The 20,587-nt window shown below is 38.1% G+C and overlaps 1 protein-coding gene across 1 annotated transcript in view; it reads right to left on the reverse strand.

Annotated features, from left to right (window-relative positions):
- LOC124408597 (cardioacceleratory peptide receptor) overlaps positions 1–20,247 on the reverse strand; it is a 38,669-nt gene extending 18,422 nt beyond the window's left edge. Inside the window, exon 1 of the mRNA XM_046885629.1 lies at positions 19,811–20,247. Coding sequence (XP_046741585.1) covers positions 19,811–20,023 — 213 coding nt within the window. The 5' untranslated portion in view covers positions 20,024–20,247. The remainder of the gene's footprint in view (positions 1–19,810) is intronic.
- Between the last annotated feature and the right edge of the window lie 340 nt (positions 20,248–20,587).

Genomic DNA, 20,587 nt, shown 5'->3' on the forward strand with positions numbered 1-20,587 from the left:
AGAAGTAATGAATCTTCATTCAATTACGCGCTCTCGTGAGAAGTTTTTTTCTCTCAACTTTTCACTATATCCGAATTCCGAATAAGTGATCATTCAATATAAGACCAAGAAACCGAAACTTTCCAGCTCTGAGATATATTCAACTAAAGGATATTCAGGAAAAGATTTTTTCTTTGGTTTTTCCTTTCCACGTGTAGCAAATTAATTAGCAAGGTGAATTATTCCGACGAATTGATTTGATCAGCCAATTAGTGCATAACGTCATTAATCAGGAGTGAATTTCTCGGCAATTAGAACAAGGTAGGTAAAGCCAGATTTTGTATCAAGTTTTCATCTCGTTCGATTAACGAAAACGTAGTAAAGCGATGAATAGATATGGGTCATGCCATGTCAATTCGACGACATTTTTTCGATAACCTCTTCGATTTTTTTGATTTTATAATATATGGTTATATATGAAAGTTTTTGTACAAGTTATGCATATCTTGAGAATATTTCTTCTATAATCAATAACGGCGGCACGGGTTGAGATAAAGAGCAGAAAATTTATGTAAATACTTCTTTCTGCACTTCACATATTAATAAATCAAAAAAATCGAAGGGGTCATCGAAAAAACGTCGTTGAATTGACATGGCATGACCCACATACTATACACTTATTTATGTGCAGGCGTCAATTTGAATGGCAAAATTTTTACGTTTGTAGAATATGATTCCCAACAGCGTGCAACATAATATCACAATTATGAGTTATTCATCAGTTCAGTCTTTGGGGATGAGAGAATTGCGTAAAAAGCTCGATCAAGAGTCGACGCGACTCGTTTCGTCGCGTAATTTAATTTGAGAAGTTCGAAACATCCGCACTTCTATGAACTCGCGGGAATGACGGACAAACTCGTTGGATTAATTTCTTACCCACTTCCTTTTCTCCCCGCCGCCGCCACGTTCCTCCTCCTCTAATTTTCTCAGCCCAAGCTTCTCTCGGAGAGTCGGAGCTTTCTCCATCCTGTGTCAGAGGTCGAAGCTCCGGCATTACGTTTCAATCTCCCGCGTTCTTGTCGACCCTTCTTATTCCCCGCAGCCCCCTAACCACCCTGGCTAACTCATAACGTTACCAAACGCCCACCGAAGCTCGTAGAAGTAGAACTGCCCACCTTCTGAACACCCGAGAGTGCGATTTATTATTTTTCCCTTCGAATTAAAGGCAAAAATAATACATCTGTAAAAACCGTTATACAAATATTCCTCTACTTGCAATCAGAGAAACAAAAATTTAATTTCAAAATTTAAGATTAAAATCTAGACTATGTACCTAATATTTTTTAAACACAAAATTGTCTTGGTTGAGAATTCCTAACATTCATCCACAGAAGTTTGATCAAAATAAAATCTTGATAAGAACAGAAATTGAATTTGAAGGAATCTTAATACACCGCACACATCTATTTCGCGCCAGTGAAAGGAAAACGGTCTAATACCCATAATCCTTATAGTGGACTGGAGGGTCTGGGTTATTTGGCGATTTTAAATCTGTTCTATACTGGGTGCTTTACGAGATATTGGTAGTATTTTCACCCATAAACCGGATCGTGTGATCGTGCAAATATATACCTGTATGAAAGTCGCTCCATACAAGAGGTTAGATGGCCGTGAAAATTGATTCTGAACAACGAATAGAGTTCAGTCGACTCGCCCAATCTTGGCCTGGAAAGCTAACTTGGTCCTGACTGGGCCCCGATCAGGCATTTCTGACTACTGTAAGCTGGGGCAGCCAGTTTGGACCCCGGTTTGTTTTCCACGTCAAAGCCTCGATAGTGCAGGACGAAAAAATTGAAAAAAAGTTTTAAAAATCTGTGAGAAATTGAAAACAGCTGCTTGAGTACGAGGGAATGAAAACTGAATTGTGCGAGTTGAAACGGCGCCGATTCTGTACATGTATAATAGAGAATGGTATAGGGTGTCTGTTATCGGTCTTGTATAAATAATTTATGAGATCGTACGTGACTGTGTTGGCAAAGTAAGAAGGGCGCCGTGACGACTTGCATTCGCGGTATAACAGACGAGGGAACTTAGAAATTGAAAAACTGTGATTGGCCGATGATGCTGTGGGTTGAAAGGCGTGTGTTAAATCCGGAGTGGCTCGCTCGAAGCCCATTTATACCCGCACATGGGTGGGTATGTATACACATATATAGACGCGTGTAAACGGTCATATACGCATCGCGGGACGACAGCGTTGACACCGCAGCCTATCCACCAGGCTTTGGAACGCGCCTTAATCCGGTTATGCTGATTAAGGGAGAGAGGTTCTCTCTTACGGCTGGTCCATCGTTTGCCTCGGTGATATATTTCTTCATTTAAACGCGAATCCCCGACGTTCAGCGTCGCGTTAAGTGCGGCTAGTTGCGCGCGATGCTGTGAGAGGGCGCCACCGACTCGCCTTTTCTCGCAGTCGTTGTACAGATGAAGATAATTAGCTCGGTATCTACGTGCAGAACGGGGATAAATTTTTCCTCAAATCTTTAGTAATCCCTGATTTTTACCGCCATTTTTTTGCCACATTCTCCAAGTCAAAGTGATCAAATATCGAATGAAGTTTTTATCGTAGCTCGAACTTCTTGTCCATTTACTCACCGATTCGATTATGTAATATTATACGTATTCATGTTTTAGCACTCATCCGTCTCTGTCATCGACTACGTTTTTTCGCGCTTACCAACCGTGTAATTGAATTTCCCACCGCCTTTTTGTTCGCAAGAGGTCGCACGCAGATCCTTCGATAAAAGGTGTTACTTGATTAAAGAAAATCCCAAGCTTTTTGCGCGCGGCTCAATATCACGGGTAAGTGAACCCACGGCATATCAGGAGTCACGAGATCCAAGTTTTAGTTATAAGCCAAAGCTCTGAACGTCCGCCCCTGCTTTTCCTGCCTGCTAGATGTGAGGAAAGTTTTTCCACGTTCGGTACGTCGAGTATTCGAATACATCAGTGGATTCCGGAATGGGAAAATTATTTGGACCAGGGTCATTTATTGCAGAATTCCAGGGTCAGTCACTCTGAAAAATTGGCGAAACGCGCCGAGCTTTGAAGTTTCAGAAACTCTACTTACCTCGGGTTACAGATAAACTTCACCAGACAACTTTTACAGATCTTCGGGCTACTGCTTTGCAATGACTCCTGAAAGTTCGTGTAATACTTTAACAGGACATTTGTTAGGGCAATTCTTGTTGAAAAACTTTGCTGGTATACAATGAATTTCATCAAATATTTTCCCCAAATTGTATAGCATTTGTGAAGCCAATCGTACATGATTCCATAAACATCACAGAGACGTACTCCAAAAGACTTGGTAAAATAACTTTCAATCACTTCTCTACAAAGCATTCCTATAATAATTCCCAACGAATTGTCAGCCAACCAATGATGACGACAATCAGAAGTCGTCCTTCCGGTAGCCGTTGATACGGATAAGAGGGCAGAAAGTAACTGGAAGTACCGAGAGAAGTCTGAGGCACACGCCGAGTGTCGAGAATGTGTTTTTCCGAGCGATAAATCCTCATCACACGAGGCCTCTTCTATCCTCTCCGAAGCATCCGCAGTTAGCCCCGCGACTATTCTCAAGAAGGCCTCGACGAGAGGAGGAGGAGGAGGAGGAGGAGGAGGAGGAGGAAGAGGAGGAGGAGGACTGGTTAACGGCGATCCTCAACTCCCAAGCTGGTCGAGTGGATCCGATTTGAGAATTCGAGGATAATAAAATAACGCCAGGGCACATTACACGTCGGCGATATGATAATGTCGGAGGAAAAGGGAGGATGAGAGAAGCTTATGTTTCTCGAACGTTTTCTTATTCGAGCGGTAAAATTGACAATTTCGAGTTGAAAACGGCCGCCCCCTACCCTTGCTCGATTTTATTGTGCCATCAAATACCAGCCTGACCTTTGACTTGAGCCAGGAATTACATCTTGCGGTAGTTTTTCTCAAAGTACAAGATTCAGCGCAAGCTCTGGACAAATGAAATTCCCGCAATTCCGCAAGGGTTAAAAATATGTCCGGAGACCTTGTACGTATGTACTCGAAACCGGAAATACGTAAGAAAGTAGTTAAATTCGTACGATCAAAATATCGAACAAAAGATTCTTCTTCACGAGTTCCTAATTTGACTGGACAAATTTATACGCACGTAACTCGAATGTTCTCGAAGATGTTACGATTGACTTTTATCGATTCATAAGTTATTTTCTAAAGCTTATTAGAAACGGTTGTAACAAAGCGATTCTCTCTTTGGATGACGGTAGAGTTTAGAAGACATTTGGGAAACGGTCTCGGTTGGTAAAATCGTTTGTAGTAGCAACTTAATACGCGTTTCTTTCTCACCCTTATACATGGACCAGAGGAGAACACACGATGTAATATGCATGAATTTGTATTTCGTGCTTGTGGTTTAGTAACGAAATGGAGATACATCACTGCGGTTGTATCTTGATTCCATGTCGTTAAAAGAACGGCGGGCTTTAGGCGCTGATACATTCTGACAGAGAGAGAGAGAGGAAGAGAAAGAGGAGAGGCAGGATTCGTTAAATTATAAGCTACAGAGGCGGATTAACTGAGCAAAAAATGAGAAAATTATTCACCCTTGACGTCCCGATGGATCGGCACTCGCTCCTCCCATTTTTCCCTGTCATTAGTACAACTGCCGTGCTTGTTTACACTCAGCGTTCTCCTGTAACGCCGGGGAAAAATCACCCTTGAAACCCGAATTGCAGATTTTAATTTCGAAAAGTGAGACTACAAGTGTGTATTCACGTAACAGCCAATTTAACTTTGAGATATACGAATTCACTCGTTTATCTAGCTATCAGGCTAATGGGGAAACGATATCCCTCAGTTCTGAACTGGTCATCGAATTGGTAAACACTAGACGTTACCCGATGGAGGATCTGGGTTTGGATTGAAGGACCCTTAATCCAGTTAAAACAATTGTACGCGGGAGAATAATCCATTGAGTGGGACTTTAAGCCGGTTTAGAGAAAGTAGTAGAGGCTTCTCGGAATTTTAGTCAAACTTTGCTGTTAAACGTCGACTAGAAGTCGTTCAGATCTGACGGAATTCAGTTTTCATACCTACTTCTCACTTTCAAGATAGTTATTTCAAGTTGCAATCAGTTAAATTCAATCTTTAATACTGAACGGTATGAACTTAGCACCATTATCATTTTTTACCATTGGTATTTCATTCGTTTCACCTCAGATTTGATTTTTGCTTTCAACAAAGCAATTTGTCAGAAATTTATATTTTTTAAAAGCCTGGGTAGATTTTATTCGAAGCTTCCAACGAATGCATTTGAAAATAATCCGTAGAAGATATTATTGAACTTATTATTTGAGGCACATGTGTGATTGAGACGAGAAATATACAATAATTAAAAATTCACTGCAACTAAATCTTGTTCCGGTAATGCTTACAATTTTATTAAAACCCAAAGAAGGACGGGACGCTTGGGAGCTTCGGAAGGTTGGCGAATTTATCAAACAGTAGATCACAATTTCGTCGAGGCCATTCACTTTCCCCTTCGCACTTTCCTCGAGCATTTCTGCCTGGATACTTTTCTACTTTAAGAATGTATCGAGCGTACAGTCAGGTCAAAACTTGATGAAGCAAAGGAATGAGTTTTTTTTTTTTTACAAAATTGAAATGAGTCTCCGTTAAAGCTAAGCAAGTTGACTTGAATTAAGCAAGAGTCCCATGATCCAGAAGACATGATAAAACAGTAAGGTTCAACTGAAAAAGAATAACATAATATCTGAGGTGTTTGGAGTTGAAATTCAGTGTTCCAAACATTGTTCTTTATCCTTATTTTTTTGCATCACGAAGCTTTTTTAGTTCAACGCAACTTATGGCCCAGTAATCCCTTTTCAATATTACCACTTATCACGTTTTTGCTTCAACACTTTTTTGAGTAGACTGTACGTTCCATAACCATCCTTAACATGGTGTACGGCCGGTGAGATATATGAGGAAAAAAGTGAGACGTAGATGGGTAGGCGGGTCGCACACGAGGGTTTTCGAAGTCCACCCGCCGATGGTTTACCGGACTCCAAGGATTCGGCCCGGGGGCCGATATCAACTCAAGAAACGACCCCAGCAGCAATCTTAAAACTTCGGTCTTATCTTCCTAGGAGAGAAAGTCTCGAGGCCTTAGCAATGCTTAAGGCAGCTGGGCTAGCTGCAGCCGCGGACCGGTTATCCTGCAGGACTTTCTTTCATCAAATGAAATCTCAAAAACACAGCCTAGAGTTTAATCTGCGAGAAAATTCGCGAGGCTTTCGTCGCCGGATTTGATTACCCAAATTCACTTACCAATCAACTCAGCTGATTCGAACTCTTATGCGGTTCATCCCTTTTCAAATGCCAGTCATTCAATCATCATTCATGCAAATGATCAGCCAACGGCTCCACGGTAAAATCACCGGATGAATTATAAATACTGTTTTTTTTTTTCATAGTGCAAACTCTAGATTTTGGAAAGTAAGTACGTGATCGTAATTTTCTACTTGTTGTAGCGAACTTTTTCTATGAAACTTACCGTTCAACGCCAAATAATCAAAGATATATTCTGAACATCCCGCAGTATAGAGTGTAGCTTTCCGAATGAGTAGCAGTTGTGGCTTTTTAAACATGTCGAAGTAGAAAATGTAGCTTTTTAAACTTCTCGCAGTAAAAAATGTGCCCTTTGGAATATGTAGCAGTGCAAAATGTAACTTTTAGAATACGCCTACGTACGGTATGCAGCTTTGAGAACATCCCACATTACAAAATGTTGCTTTCTGAATATGTAGCAGTACGAAATGTAGCTTCTGCAACATATGGCAGTACAAAATGGAGCTTTTCGAATAAATCGCAGTATAAAGTGTGTCTTTCTGAATGAGTAGCTGTGCAAAATGTAGCTTTTTAAACATGTAGTACGAAATGTAGCTTTACGAATATGTAGCTGTGCAAAATATATCAATTTCTCGCATATAGAACTCCAAAATGTACCTTTTCAAATAATTTACAGTACAAAATGTAGCTTTCTGAACGATTAGCAGTGCAAGATGTAGCATTCTGAATACTTAGCTGTACACAATGTAGCTTCGATATTCTATCCACTGTCGTTCAGCGATGGGTTTCATAAAAAAATTTCCGGCACATAAGCTGCCTATTGTTACATGCACCTAAAAATCATGCTGTTTAAGCCAAGACATCTGAAATAATCTCGTGAGAAATAAAGGTGTCAGTAATCGAACGTTAACCTCAAATGCTAGTCTCCTGCAGCAATTCCTCGACCCGCATAAATCGCGGCTCTTGCACCTCGTAGGTACTTCGAGGAAGCAGCATAAAGCCTCCAGGGAGCTTCTGCAGCTTCGAATCAAGACACGCGATCAGCCGCCGCCACCTAACCTTATTAAACCGACATGGACTTTATGTCACACTAGACAGCAAAATGGCCGCGGTGACTGCTCGGGGCCTAACACCTTCCTATGGAGGGTAGAAGTAAGGAGAAGTATCTTATATGGGTTTTTAACTGAAAAAGTGTCCACCAAAAAGCCACAGATAGTGGTTCAACAAGTCACCAGAATGGCGCTCAAAGCAATAAGGGTAACAATCTGATTGGCGCTTAGCAATCAAGGTTCAATCTGATTGGCGCTTTGTGGAACTATTGCTGCAGCAACGCCATCTCAATTGTACTCTATTTTATGGACACTTTCTTTACACGGAGGTGGTCCTCCGTGCCCCTACCTTCCATAAGTTTTCCACTAGTACTCCCAAAACCACAGCGAGAATGGCCGCGATTTATCGTGGTGTCACATATTATTCAACTTTTGTTAGGTAAAAGCAGAGGTTGTCCGGTTTTCGGATTTTTTAAACGAATCGAGCAAATACTAATGTAGTCAAAGACTGAACAGTGCCCAACATGCCTTTATTTATTTGTCAATTTTTCTCCCCGTTTATTTGTAGTTCTTCAAAAACGAAACAGCTCTTTGGATGCAAACCTAATTTTTTTATGCATTATTTATTTCCAGGTTTGGAGTTCTAGGAATATTTTTTACTAATCTGTGTACGGGAAATTTGAATTTTTCAGTGTCTAGACGCCAGAACCGTGAAAATAAAGGATACCAATATTTGGAATACGTTTTTTCACTCCATTAAACCGCTTTTTATTCGGCTTCGATCACGTCTGCTAATTTAATTATATCCTAAGCAGTAATACATTTTTCATAGCAAAGAATCTCCGTTATATATAATGTAATTTGAAAATCAAATATTATACAGAGAGAAAAAGCTTCATCGGTTCTCAACCAGTTTGTATTGTTGTATTAATTGCACAATCACGATCACGACAATCACGAATTGCACATGCTCTCGTGATGGTTTGACGTTTAAAAAAAAATAAAAAACCTAGACCAGCAACGCTTGCTAATTGAAATCACACTTTGCACGTGGCAGTCTTTCACTAAGATTCAATGGGTAGCTGTATTATTTCATTTGTTTTTACTAATTTTTTCGTATTTCAGTCGCCCATCCAATCAATTCCACTGCATCGAATGTTTGTAAAATTGTAAAGTCGAACGATGGATTATACCTTAAGCTGCGTATACATACATGCATACCTATATAATATATACTGAAAGTATAGCTTTGAAATATACCGATGATACAGCTTTATTTTTGAACACTATCTTCCCACTTCTGATTTGGCTGGTTATAATATATCGCTTCAAATTGTTCATTACAATCGTTAGGACGAAGAGTATGAGAAAAATAAAAAGTGGAAGTGAAAGAAATCCAATTGCAAAAAATTTAAACAAAGCCTACAGTGGAGAGTGAACATAGTTAAATGAGAGTTGATCAAGTTTATTTATAAAGTACCGTGTCGCTCTTTCTTTCCTGTTCCATCTTTTTCTACGTTTCCGGAAAACTCTGGCCACAATCCATTTGGACACATTTAGAGTTGGAGCGACTTTCTCAGAGTCGATATAGGTATATATGTTGTATATATGTGGAGCATTCCATGCCAACTCAGTTCCACTCAGTTTATTCTAAATTTTTCGTATAAAAATGTTCCAGCAGCCGCTCATAGTAAACTGACTTCTCCTTCTAATCGTTTTAAATATTAATTTCTAAGAAAGCTCGAAGAAAATAATAAGAAAACGCCGGTCCACTCCGTCTGAAAGCTCGAAAATTTGCGTACTTGATATATGATTTTTCAGCATTATTTAAGATTTTTAAATTGTGTCGATCACTATGTTCGCTTGTAAAAAATCGCAGATGATTCAAATCGAGTACAAAAATTTGGAAATTTGTTTATTCGTGTACGTATCAAGCTATAAAAACACGCAATATGTATGTATCATGCTATAAAAAGTTTTCATTGAAAGTAAACTAATTATCTTACACAATTTTTAAATTCAATTAAAAGTTCGCGTAAAGGAATGCGCGACAAATTACGTATACAGAGGGTGAATTCCTAAAGATGAGAAATCGTAGGATATACCGATGACCACCAATAAAATTCACTCAACTTCAGAGAAGCTGATTATAAAGAAACTTAACTTTTGACAACTTGGACTACATTTCACCGATCGACATTTGTCATGCGATCCGCGATTGGTCATAAAGTGAACAACGAGATAAATTTGGATCGGTAAAATGTACTTTCAGTTGCCGAAATGTAAGCTGATTTACCGCAGAATGTATCCTGAATTGCATAAATGCAGGCGGATTTTGCTAGAATGCATCCTGAATTGCATAAATGCAGGCGGATTTAGTTGAAATGTATCCTGAATTGCATAAATGCAGGCGGATTTAGGTAAAACATATCCTGAAGCGCATAAATACAGGCGGATTTAAGTAGATGTTATCCTGAATTGCATGAAAGCAGGCGGATTTACCCACCCAATGTTAAATTGCCTGTGTAACATCACCACGAAATAAACCAGTACACATTCGACGATGACGATGATGGGAGGAATTTCCCGTTGCTTCTAGATAGTTTATCCACCTGCATAGTTACCCCTCGTTCCTCTTTGCGGACAAATCGCTAAATTCCCGAGAGCCTTGAGAGGATTAGAATTATTTCCAAGGCTGAGTCGGCTCACTCAGGGCTGTGGAACTACATTCCAGGGCAGATCGGATCTTGAGTCTGTAGAATTATGTACCTGAGGGCATTGTAAGATCGTCGAAGGAGCTTTAACGACATCCGGGGCAATTATTCTGTAGCTACGCGATGTAATATTCTACCGCCAAAATAAAGACCAACTAAATAAATTACCTCATTTCATAAACAATATGTGTAATACTTGGAATAAATATCCGAATAAATGCCCTTCAGATATTGAAAGGACTGTTGAAATCAAGTACATCGTTCTGGCACGTTTCTGTTCGCACATATTTTTTACCTAATTTTTAGGTCCCTGAATCAGCTTTCAGTGATTATCCAATAGCACTGTGAATAATCAGTGACAATATCATATGTATTCTATCAAAACAGCTATGTATAATCTTCTAGGAGTATGAATAGTGGCTCGATCTAGAACCTTCGGTGCTTTGCATCCAGCGAAACCACTTCTCAATTCAAAATACGAAATCTGTTTTTGAAATTTCGTACTCAGGAGCAGATTACCTGAATTATAAGCTGGTGAAATAACCCATTCTAATGTCAGAATGAAAACAAACGTCTCCGCGGTTTTTCGCGAACCAATTAAGTTTGCATTGAGTTTGAAATGAAGCTCTCAAAATTCCTTAGTAAGAAATAAATTCTTCAGTCTGACGAATTGCGACACTTTATAAAAAGAAAATTGATTCAATAACACAGAAAAAAAAATCCTGGCCTATTTTTCCTCAATATTTTCATATATTTTTTCCCATCTCACATCGCGGTGCGGACGACGAAGCGGAATAACGAAACGGCCCCGAAGAATTCCGCATCGATTACGTATGAGCGCGTGGTCTAAGAAATTCTCAAGCTTCTTTCTACGTTCACTCGTTACATAGGTACGTTATATGTACGTAGGTACGTATCGTGTGCGTCTCGAGTGACGCTTTGTCACTTCTTCTGCTCCGTCGCTCCCCTATCAACTCGGATCCTGTGCCATCGGCTGTCGCCTCTCCCTTTCCTTATTGTTATATTCACATTTTTTACAACATCTTTTTTTCTTCTTTTTACATTGACGGGACTCTTTCCGTTCATGTTCGTATAACTACTCCAATATTACATCCATGCCAAGAATTTTGCGTCAAACTTGCCGCTCATTGTCGGCAGATAGGCAACCAAAACTACATTTCGATTCTCTAGATATTCAAAATGCAGTTACAGTTGCCTATCTACCGGCGTTGAGTGGAAATTTTCACAGAAAAATCCCGATACATCGAAATCGTACTAAAACATTTTATATTTATCTCTTCATTAGACTATTTATGGAATCAATGCAGGTATTCCCGTATGCTAACTAATGATGTACCTAAAAATGCAAACAAGCAGAAATACTCAAATATGAACAAGAGCTACAGATATTGTAGATTATGGACTGCAAATCACTTTTTAGAATCGTTGAAATTTTGTAGATTCATTCGTCGTAACGTAACAAATATACTAGAATTTTGACTACATACTTCAAAAAGACTTGGAATGTAAAATATCACAAAAAAAAAACAGGACTGAAGAAAAAACAATTCCAAATAGCTCTACCATAAAATAAAAATATACTTTTGACTTCGTTCAATAATATTATCCAATGCGATCATAAATTATAACGTGTTATACGTAATGTATAATAATTGAGTAAAGGAGACAAATTGGACTGGATTTCAATCGTGCAATTCCTCGGAGTAAAAACACATCGAATACTTTCGGCGAAATAACTCTTCTTTTTTTAACCTTCTGGGCCGACAAGACTCGACACTTGAAGCGCAGACGAGAGAAGACAGATCCAACGCTTTTTTTGTTATACCCACACATAAACATCGAAGTATCTGTATACAGAGATATTTGCGTGTACATTTACTGCACCAACACAAATATCACCAGCCATTCAATATACCCTCGGTCTTCTTTCATGTTTTTGCATCTCGAGCGCCCTACGAAATTCTCTCGCGCCTTCTCAACAAATTGCCTGCACAAGCTTAGCGAAACGAGTGACGCGAGATGTCGTCAATAAATTCGTCCCGTATATTCGATGGTATATATATTGCCATATATTTTACACACGTGTTTTTTGTGTCCGTTTTTTTCCGTCTCTCCATATTCATACTCACCCAATGCTTGTTCTACCCACGTGTGAAGGGAAAAAATGATCGAAAATTTGTTTATAAGTTGAACTATATCACTATATCTATATGCACAAAAAGGTTGCGGTGACGTATTATACAGGGAGTTTTAACGCCAACGGATAGGCAACCGAAGCTACATAATTTGTAACTTACTACCATATTTTGTAACTAGTTGGATAAAGAAGCTGATGCAAGATTAAAATCGAGGGTATGAAAAAAGGAAGGAGAAGAGAATAGCGTCATAATTAAATGAGTGGGTAAGTGAATTTTTGAAATTAACAAATGTTGCCGTAATAAATGGGAAATTTAGCGGTGGTTGGACATACTCACGGGTCGTTAAACGCGCCCGTTAACTTCCTAGGAGAAATATTACAAGACGACGATGCAAGCCCGTATTAATATTTTTATTATTATCGTTATTATTATTATTGTATATTCATATGCGCGGGGAGCCGGTGAACGTCTTCCTCATATTTAATGCAGGAGCAGCCTGCAGGCTGAAAGCTGAAGTCAAGTCGTCGTCTATCTTCTTCCTTGACTTTGGAAGAACGAAGAAGAAGATGAAGAAAAAGAAGAGGCCACCACCATGCTATTAGGCAGAACGCGGGCCATTCAAACGTCTGGATATACGGTAAACAGGAATGAATGAATGAATGCATGAATAAGTGCAGCGAGTGCAAAGAAGCCGGGTTCTTCACTCTCGGAGCTTGACTTGACTCGATTTCTCGTAAAGCTTCCACAGCCAAGTCGTAAAAATTGCGTTGAACCCGATTCTGCCGGTGAATTCCTTGAATGAACATAAATTTGCGGCAGTTATATTTTTTCTGCTCTTTTCTCTTCTCTATTCTGTATAGTTCTTGCATGCTCGGGGTAATTCTGTAACGAATGAATTTGAAATAATAGGGTATTTACTAATATCAATCCCCGAGATTCCGAAACCCTTATATGTTTTGAATAATTATTTTTCATTCAGGATCAGAGGTCAAAGGAATGTGGATGAAATAAGCGTAGTTTTATCTTATTTTTTTCTCTTAAACATGGCAAATTTGAAGTTAGAAGAATCACTTGGTAAGCAGAGAAATTTCAACCACACAGGAATATGAATTTTTCGTGAAAAATGGAGTGTCGGTGAGTCATCGATTATAATTTGTATATGAATGTAAAATCAAAAACTTTTCATGCATGTAGAATATTTTTGCTTGAATGAGTCTTAAATTCTAGGATATTTCCAGGACTTCCGTAGATTATGTTCAGAATCGCTAAAGACCCTAGACTAGAGAACTAAATACTAGTCAAGTTAATGTCAATTACCTTGCCACACTCTGTTATACCCTCTAATTACCTATCGATTTTGCAACACTGACTACGCCTGATCCGCAGCAACCAGCATCGCGTGCGGAGTACAACAAATCTTAGACTAAATATTTGCCATCTATAAGGCGTAGGATCTTTGGTAAGGCGATCTCCTACCGTTACCGACCCAATTAACATTGTAATCTCCATAAGCGAGTCGGTAAACATGGGGCACTGCCATTATCTCCACATCCTCCGCGCGCTTTCGTTTGCTTCAAAAGAATATCGGCTTTCGTTAGCTATCTTCAGTCAAAGAGTAGCCCAATCAAAAAAAGAGGCTTAAAATCCCCGGGAACTGGGTGTTCTGCAACTTTGGTTGGTGTTTTATAATGACCTGACAGACCTTTCCGCAAAAATGCTGCTCTTTGAATTGGATGGTGATTTCGAGGCTTCATCGATTGAATTACGCGTTGTGAACAGAAATTTTTCGAACCACTGCATTGAACTACAAACTACGGAATGTTGGAATGACTGAAAAAAAGAGTGTCGGTAATTGATGCACTTTGCCCATATGTTTATGTCGACGAATCCGTACGAATAGGTGTACAAAATAATGCACGTTGCAAGCTGTAGTATCCACAGTGCAGAAGTGCACCGCGTTGCAAACTACCTCATCAGTGTATAATGCAAATTTAACTGCATCTCGTCGTCAGTTACTCACCATCAGACTTTGATGTTAGTCAGGTATGCCGTAGAAACTGCTGTACCTTTGACTCTGGCAACTGACGGCAAGTGATGTGTACCGAAGCGTTCCGAAGCTTCCGGAAGATGTAATGAATACTCCATCAAAAAGAAGTAGAAGGAGAAGAAGAAGAAGAAAAAGGAGGAGGGTTAAAATTAGTTTTCATTTTTTTCTTTCAATTCTTCTCAAAAGCCGGATGTTCCAAAAAGTAGAAGAGTAAGAATAATATAAGACTGCGTCTTTGTATGAAAGTTTTTTTTACACGGCGAGGAAAAGAAAATTTTTAACTTGATTAAAACAAATAAATTCCTGTTTGAACATCAACTTAGTTCAAGTGAAAGACTTTACACTGATTCAATTATAATTCTTTCCATAAACTGAATTAATCTTCATTCCGAACAAGTAAAATTTGTAATACGGGTTCAATTCGAACATATGAAAAATGTAACCAATCCAAGCAATTAGATCGAATAAATTTTTTCGTTGCAATCCCCAAGTTATTTTCTAACAAACATTTTCATTTTCATTTTCGTTAATACACGTATAGCAATAAAAATCTTGGAGTTAAATTTTTTATCGTCCCTGTACCCTCCCCCCCCCCCCCCCCTCATATTTCTACAGAGGTTGAAGCGAAAAAACTGCACGAATCAGCCGAGTTTTTGCGGTATCAACTCACAATCAGCTGTATTACAGATATACGTTTTATATCATGATGTAGTACCTTGGAATGAAAGCCGTATTTTTTTAGAAGAAATGAATAGATTTAAGAATAAATGGGACCCACAGTTTGGATAAAAAGTTACAGAAAAAGAGAAAAAGAACCAGATCAAAAATATCCAAAAATGTTATTCACGCCATTGATGGTCAACACAAATGAAATAATACAGCTACTATATGTGATTGAAACCAATCCAAGAAAATTCGAATAATACAATCTGAAATTTCAACAATTAAAGAAAAGGTTTCATATTCCAAATGTTTATAAATATCAAACTCTACATGGTGTTTTTAATCCTATTCTGATGTCTTGGGCTTATTTCCCTCGTTAACCTGATCCCCAAAAATTCCCTGAAAAACATTGAGGAAATCTGATATTGTGGATATTAAGAAACTTGATATTGCTGGAAACTTTTGCTGAACCTTGTTTTTCAGATTTAAAACAGAAGGTACGGATTGAATTCTGATATTAAGGAAATTGGCTCGAATCACATTGAGAGTAATGTGAAAAATTTGATCGCACTTGCGATAAGATCATAAATCGCAAATCCCAGAATATCTTTTCTGGTTGTTAACGTTGAACGGCGCTGAAAAAAAGAAAACCCGGATCGTCTTCAATAATGATAACAATAATAAAATCATGTAAAAAGGGAAATATAGAGCCGTGGGAGGCAGCGGAGGATAAAAAAAAATGGGAAAAAGCTGTCCACGTATGGGTTTGAATACTGGGTGGGGGACTTTCCGGGGCACCTTAAGAGCCGCGGGAGGACGAACGTTTTGTCCTTTAACGACACCGGGTTATCCCGTTTCTTCTACCCGTTATACCACACATGCCGGTAGTGGTAATCGATAATTGACACGTCCGTTAGGCCACCGTCTTATGTGTTCCACCTACCCACCATGAAAACCCGACTCTACCTTCTAGATATCTTGTACATATACTGTGTGTGTATCCTTGTGTGTATCCTTGTGTGTGTGTATGTGGCATAATATGCACAGGTATCGATATATGGATCGAAAGAGGAATTCTACCTCAAAAACGGCCCCGCTTGAAAACCGGTGAAAGGCTGATAAGCATATGATACAAGTATAATATATATGGATATACGGGGTGAGGCATTTAAGTTGGCAAACGCGAATAACTTGAAAATTAGGTATCTTAAAGAAAAATTTTTAAAACCAAAGTTTCGTCATCTTCAAAGTGAGATTTAATGGTTATAATTTTTCTCAGGTCACTGGAAAAGTTCGCGGATATGTGAATGTCAATTTTATTCTTTTAAACATGAACCCCTATTTTTTTATAGATCCTTATTTTATGTGAGAAAATATGCAATTTTTGTTTCTATGATTTTTTTATTTGGTCCAATTGATTGAGAGTGATTGAGTATTTTCAAAATTTTCCAAAACGCTACAAGTAAATATCTTTCGCACAAACTACTTGTAGTGATTTGTAGTGATGTACAGGACGTTCCACGCTACTCTGTTCAAGCAATAATCAGTGTAATACATGTTTGATGTGATTTACTTTGAGTACTTCTAAGTTATTCGTGTTTGCCAACTTAAATGCTTTATCCTATATACATATATATGTTAGAGAATTTTTTTTTTTTTTCCTTCAGACACGTCTTTCGTCGCGAAACCATGTCCCGAAAGCTTGTCGTTTTTCATTTTTTTCTGTTTGTAATCTACAGAGACGAGACGCTCGGAGAAAAAAAAAAGAAAGGAGTTTCCAAGAGCGTAAAACGTCCATTTTATACTAAAACTTTTTCAAAGTTTCGTCAAATTTTAACACAAGTTCTAAGATTCTCAAAATACGTCGTTTTTATCTGGTTGTTCTTTTTCAAAACATGACAAAAATAAAAAAAAATCGAAACCCGATTCGATGCAGGACGAAACTTTCGTGATTGGACAAAACAATTTTTGTTTTTTCTTTAAAACCTTCTGAAATGAAACTACAAATTACGATGATTTTTTATAATGCTGAATAAAAATCCAAATATGCCTGAGCAATAAATTCATCTTCGACTTTCTTTTGCGAACAACTTTTCGAAAATCGAATTTCAAAACCCTCGATCATCAGGACTGCCATGTATAACTACGTGTCCCAATTCACAGTATCCTCGTCCGTATCAAGTCGTTATCTGGCATCCGCACCAAGAATACATGGGGAGGTAGCTGCTCGGTATAGAACGTGGGAGTCCTGCAGAGTTTCTTGCGATAGCTGCCTTCGGATCCATTCTAAACTGCGCCCCCGCTTTTCTCACGTTACAAAAAATCCCTGGATGTAAAAAACCGTCATTTCATGTTTCGACACTCCGAAATGAGTATCTCGAACCATTTTTCAGCTCATACATGGGAATGGGATTTTAAAAAATGTTGCTAACAGTCGAAACGCATTTTTAAGGAAAAGACCAAAAACCCAGACTCAAAATTTGTTCAACGTTATTCCTCCTTTGAGGTGTCCATTTTGCCCGTCTCTCCCTTACACAAAAATGCATCCTTTACTTTTCCAATCACCCCAGTTTCTGTCTTTTTACATTACATAGTGGGATTTTTTGATTTTTTTTTCTATAAAACTGAATACTTGGTGAATATTTTCTGATTTTTCAGCATGAATTACAAGTTCAACTTTGCTCTAAATATTAGGCACGGTGCGGTAAGATTTTGGTTGAAAATCCTTGGTATTAGTAATATTATAGACTTTTGCATTTCATCACATTACGCGTCGGCCATAGAAAGTTGGTTATTTAGAGAGGACGTCTCATGTACATTTGCGTCTAACTTGACCATCGAACCTTAGGCTAACTACTTTGCATTCAGGTTACAAGATGGACGAGAATCACGAGTCGCTTGAATCGAGGCGACGGTGTTTTTTCAACCGCAGCAGAACGTACGTACGAAACGTGAATTGCAACGTCTACAAGCGACTGATCATTTAATTGAATGATTGATGGCGGGACAGAGATCTAGGTACATTTATTTGCCATAGGTGTAGTGGCGAGTTGCAAGGATCCAATCAACGATCCCGATCACGTTCGCTCCTTTCGGGTCCTTCCGCGGTTTCAAATACACACGTGACGCGTTTTAGGATCACCGTTACACGTGTGACTCTGCGAAATCTCTCTCTCTCTCTCTCTTTCTCTCTCTCTTTTCCATTTCTTCTATGATCTGCCTTGCGATCGGGGTTCGATTAATCGATTGGCAACAATTTGCCACTGTACCCCTTGAAAGAAAAGTCAAAAACCAAGAAGAAGAAGAAGAAGAAGAAGAGAGAATGAAAGAAAATCACGGAAAATATACAATCATCGTTTCAGCTCCCTCTCTAAGGCTAGGAAATTGGTTTCTCGATAATTGCAAGAGTTTCGTTTAAAAAGTTAATAGATATTTATTCTCCCATTACTTTTCCCATTTTTACGTTCTCTTTATACAATAAATTGATCGGACGATCTGCGAACAAAGGCTTTTCTCAGCTTTTCAGTCTATAAAATTCGCTCTTCAAGCGAGGATCGTTGATGTATTGTACTTATTCAATGAATTTTCAATATATCTATTGAACAGAAAATACTCTGTGAAGATGGAATATTGCGCTTCTCTTGAACGACGCTAGCCTCTATACAATGTAGGTGATACACATTTTTCGAGTTACGATTTTTATCAATACACCGCGATTAAACGCGAGATTGGAAAATAACGCAAATAAATCGCACATCGCTATCGACAAGTTGATCGGAACGATCTTTTAATGAGAAAAAATCTTTCGTTTGTTTGACAAAAAAAAGAAGTGAAAAAAAAAAACAAAAAAAAAATTTTCCGCTGTATTCTGGGCTTCAGAGCTTTGGCAAAAACTTTTCGTTCGTTGAAATTTTTGATTTTCCAATAGAATCAAGTCGCGCAGAAGAGAAATTTACTCGAACTCAGAATTTACGTCTCTTCGTAACTCGAGAGAAATTTCTTAGCAAAACAATGGATATTTCTGCAGAAAAAATTAGAAGAAAACTACGTATAATTTTAGAGTTTCACATTTTTTAAGATTCTCAGAAACTTGAATCTTTTATATCAGTCATTTTAAGAGTATTTTGAAATTCGTGAATCAAAAAAAAATCATGTTTAATGGTTTTAAAGTTGTTGAGATTTTTTAAAAATTTTTATCTCGCTCCGCAACAAACGTGACTAAAGCAGAATGTAAATCAGATTTCTGATAAACTTTCGGGAAATACGATATTCTTCAAAAATTGCTAAAAAAAATAAACTCATCCTCTACGTGATTTTGACATATGTAGTTTGTTTTTTATGGAACAAAAAAGATTGGAGAATTTGAGGAGTAAGGAATTGAAATTATAGAGCAATTTTACACAAATTCAATTGAACAAAGGTTTGTATAAGCCAAGTGCTCAACATAAATAAAATAGTCTCGAGTTTTCCACGTGCCTTGATAAATTGGAAAATTTTACTAGGTAAACCGGATGTGAATATTACCAACAGAGGAAGAAAAAACATGATATTAAACTTAGAAACGTTATCGTAACGATTCATCATGCTGATGAAAATCCGTTAATCCTCGATTTTGGAATTGTCTGGAATTCAGTAAATCGTAATAAACCAAAACACAGTAAAATTCCAAAATCTCATCCCCTTAAAAATCATTGTAAAATTAAGAAAATCGTGATGTTTTGCCCAACGTTTCCTTACGATAACGTTACTGATTTCAACCTCGTGAAATAATAAGAGAGGACAAAAAATGGATAAACTCACCCTGTAGAAATAGTACTGGTTGATCTTTTCGGAAGAATTTGGAGTGCTGGTGGTAGCTGCTTGGACGGTGCTTAAGTAGATGTGAGCGTATCCAGAGGTGTTCGTTGAATTGGCCGAATCTGCAGCGGAAGCGGGAATTTCGGTCGGCCAATTGAAGTCGTTGTTATTATTCGATTCGTCGTAGGGTGTTGTCAACAAATTTTCGAAAGACATATCTGACGGAGGATCAGCTCCTCGTTCTAAGCACTACATATTTTAATCGGTATTCAAACGAGCTTCGAACCGTTCCATTCCTCTGTCTCTCTCTCTCCCTTCTATTCTACAATTTTGACTTTATTTTTTTCCCTCGCTCTCTCTCTCTCAGTATTGAGCAATTACATTACCCGTATTCTCATTATCACCTTTCCGCTTCTCGTGCCGCTGCTGTTTCCAGCGTCGCTCCTCTTCTCGATGCATTTTTTTTTTTTTTTTTTTCAAAATTATTTTAAGTCGAATGTCAAAATCGTTTTGCCTCAATTATAAACACGTTTATCAAGCACACTTTTTTAGGTTCGTTACATCACTTCGATTGCATTGATTTATCTGAGATTCACAAATTTTTCCACTATTCGTATTATGTATTTTAACATTAAACCTGTATTGACATAATTTTATATCGATTTTATTGATATTCATGAGTTGGAAAATGAAATAATCAATCTTCTTCGATAAAAAATCGAGATGTCAAAATTTCACTCAGATTTTTAATTATAGCAGATTATTTTATCGAGAATATAA

The sequence above is a fragment of the Diprion similis genome, chromosome 8 (genome assembly GCF_021155765.1).
Source record: "Diprion similis isolate iyDipSimi1 chromosome 8, iyDipSimi1.1, whole genome shotgun sequence".
In the NCBI taxonomy this organism is placed as follows: domain Eukaryota; kingdom Metazoa; phylum Arthropoda; class Insecta; order Hymenoptera; family Diprionidae; genus Diprion; species Diprion similis.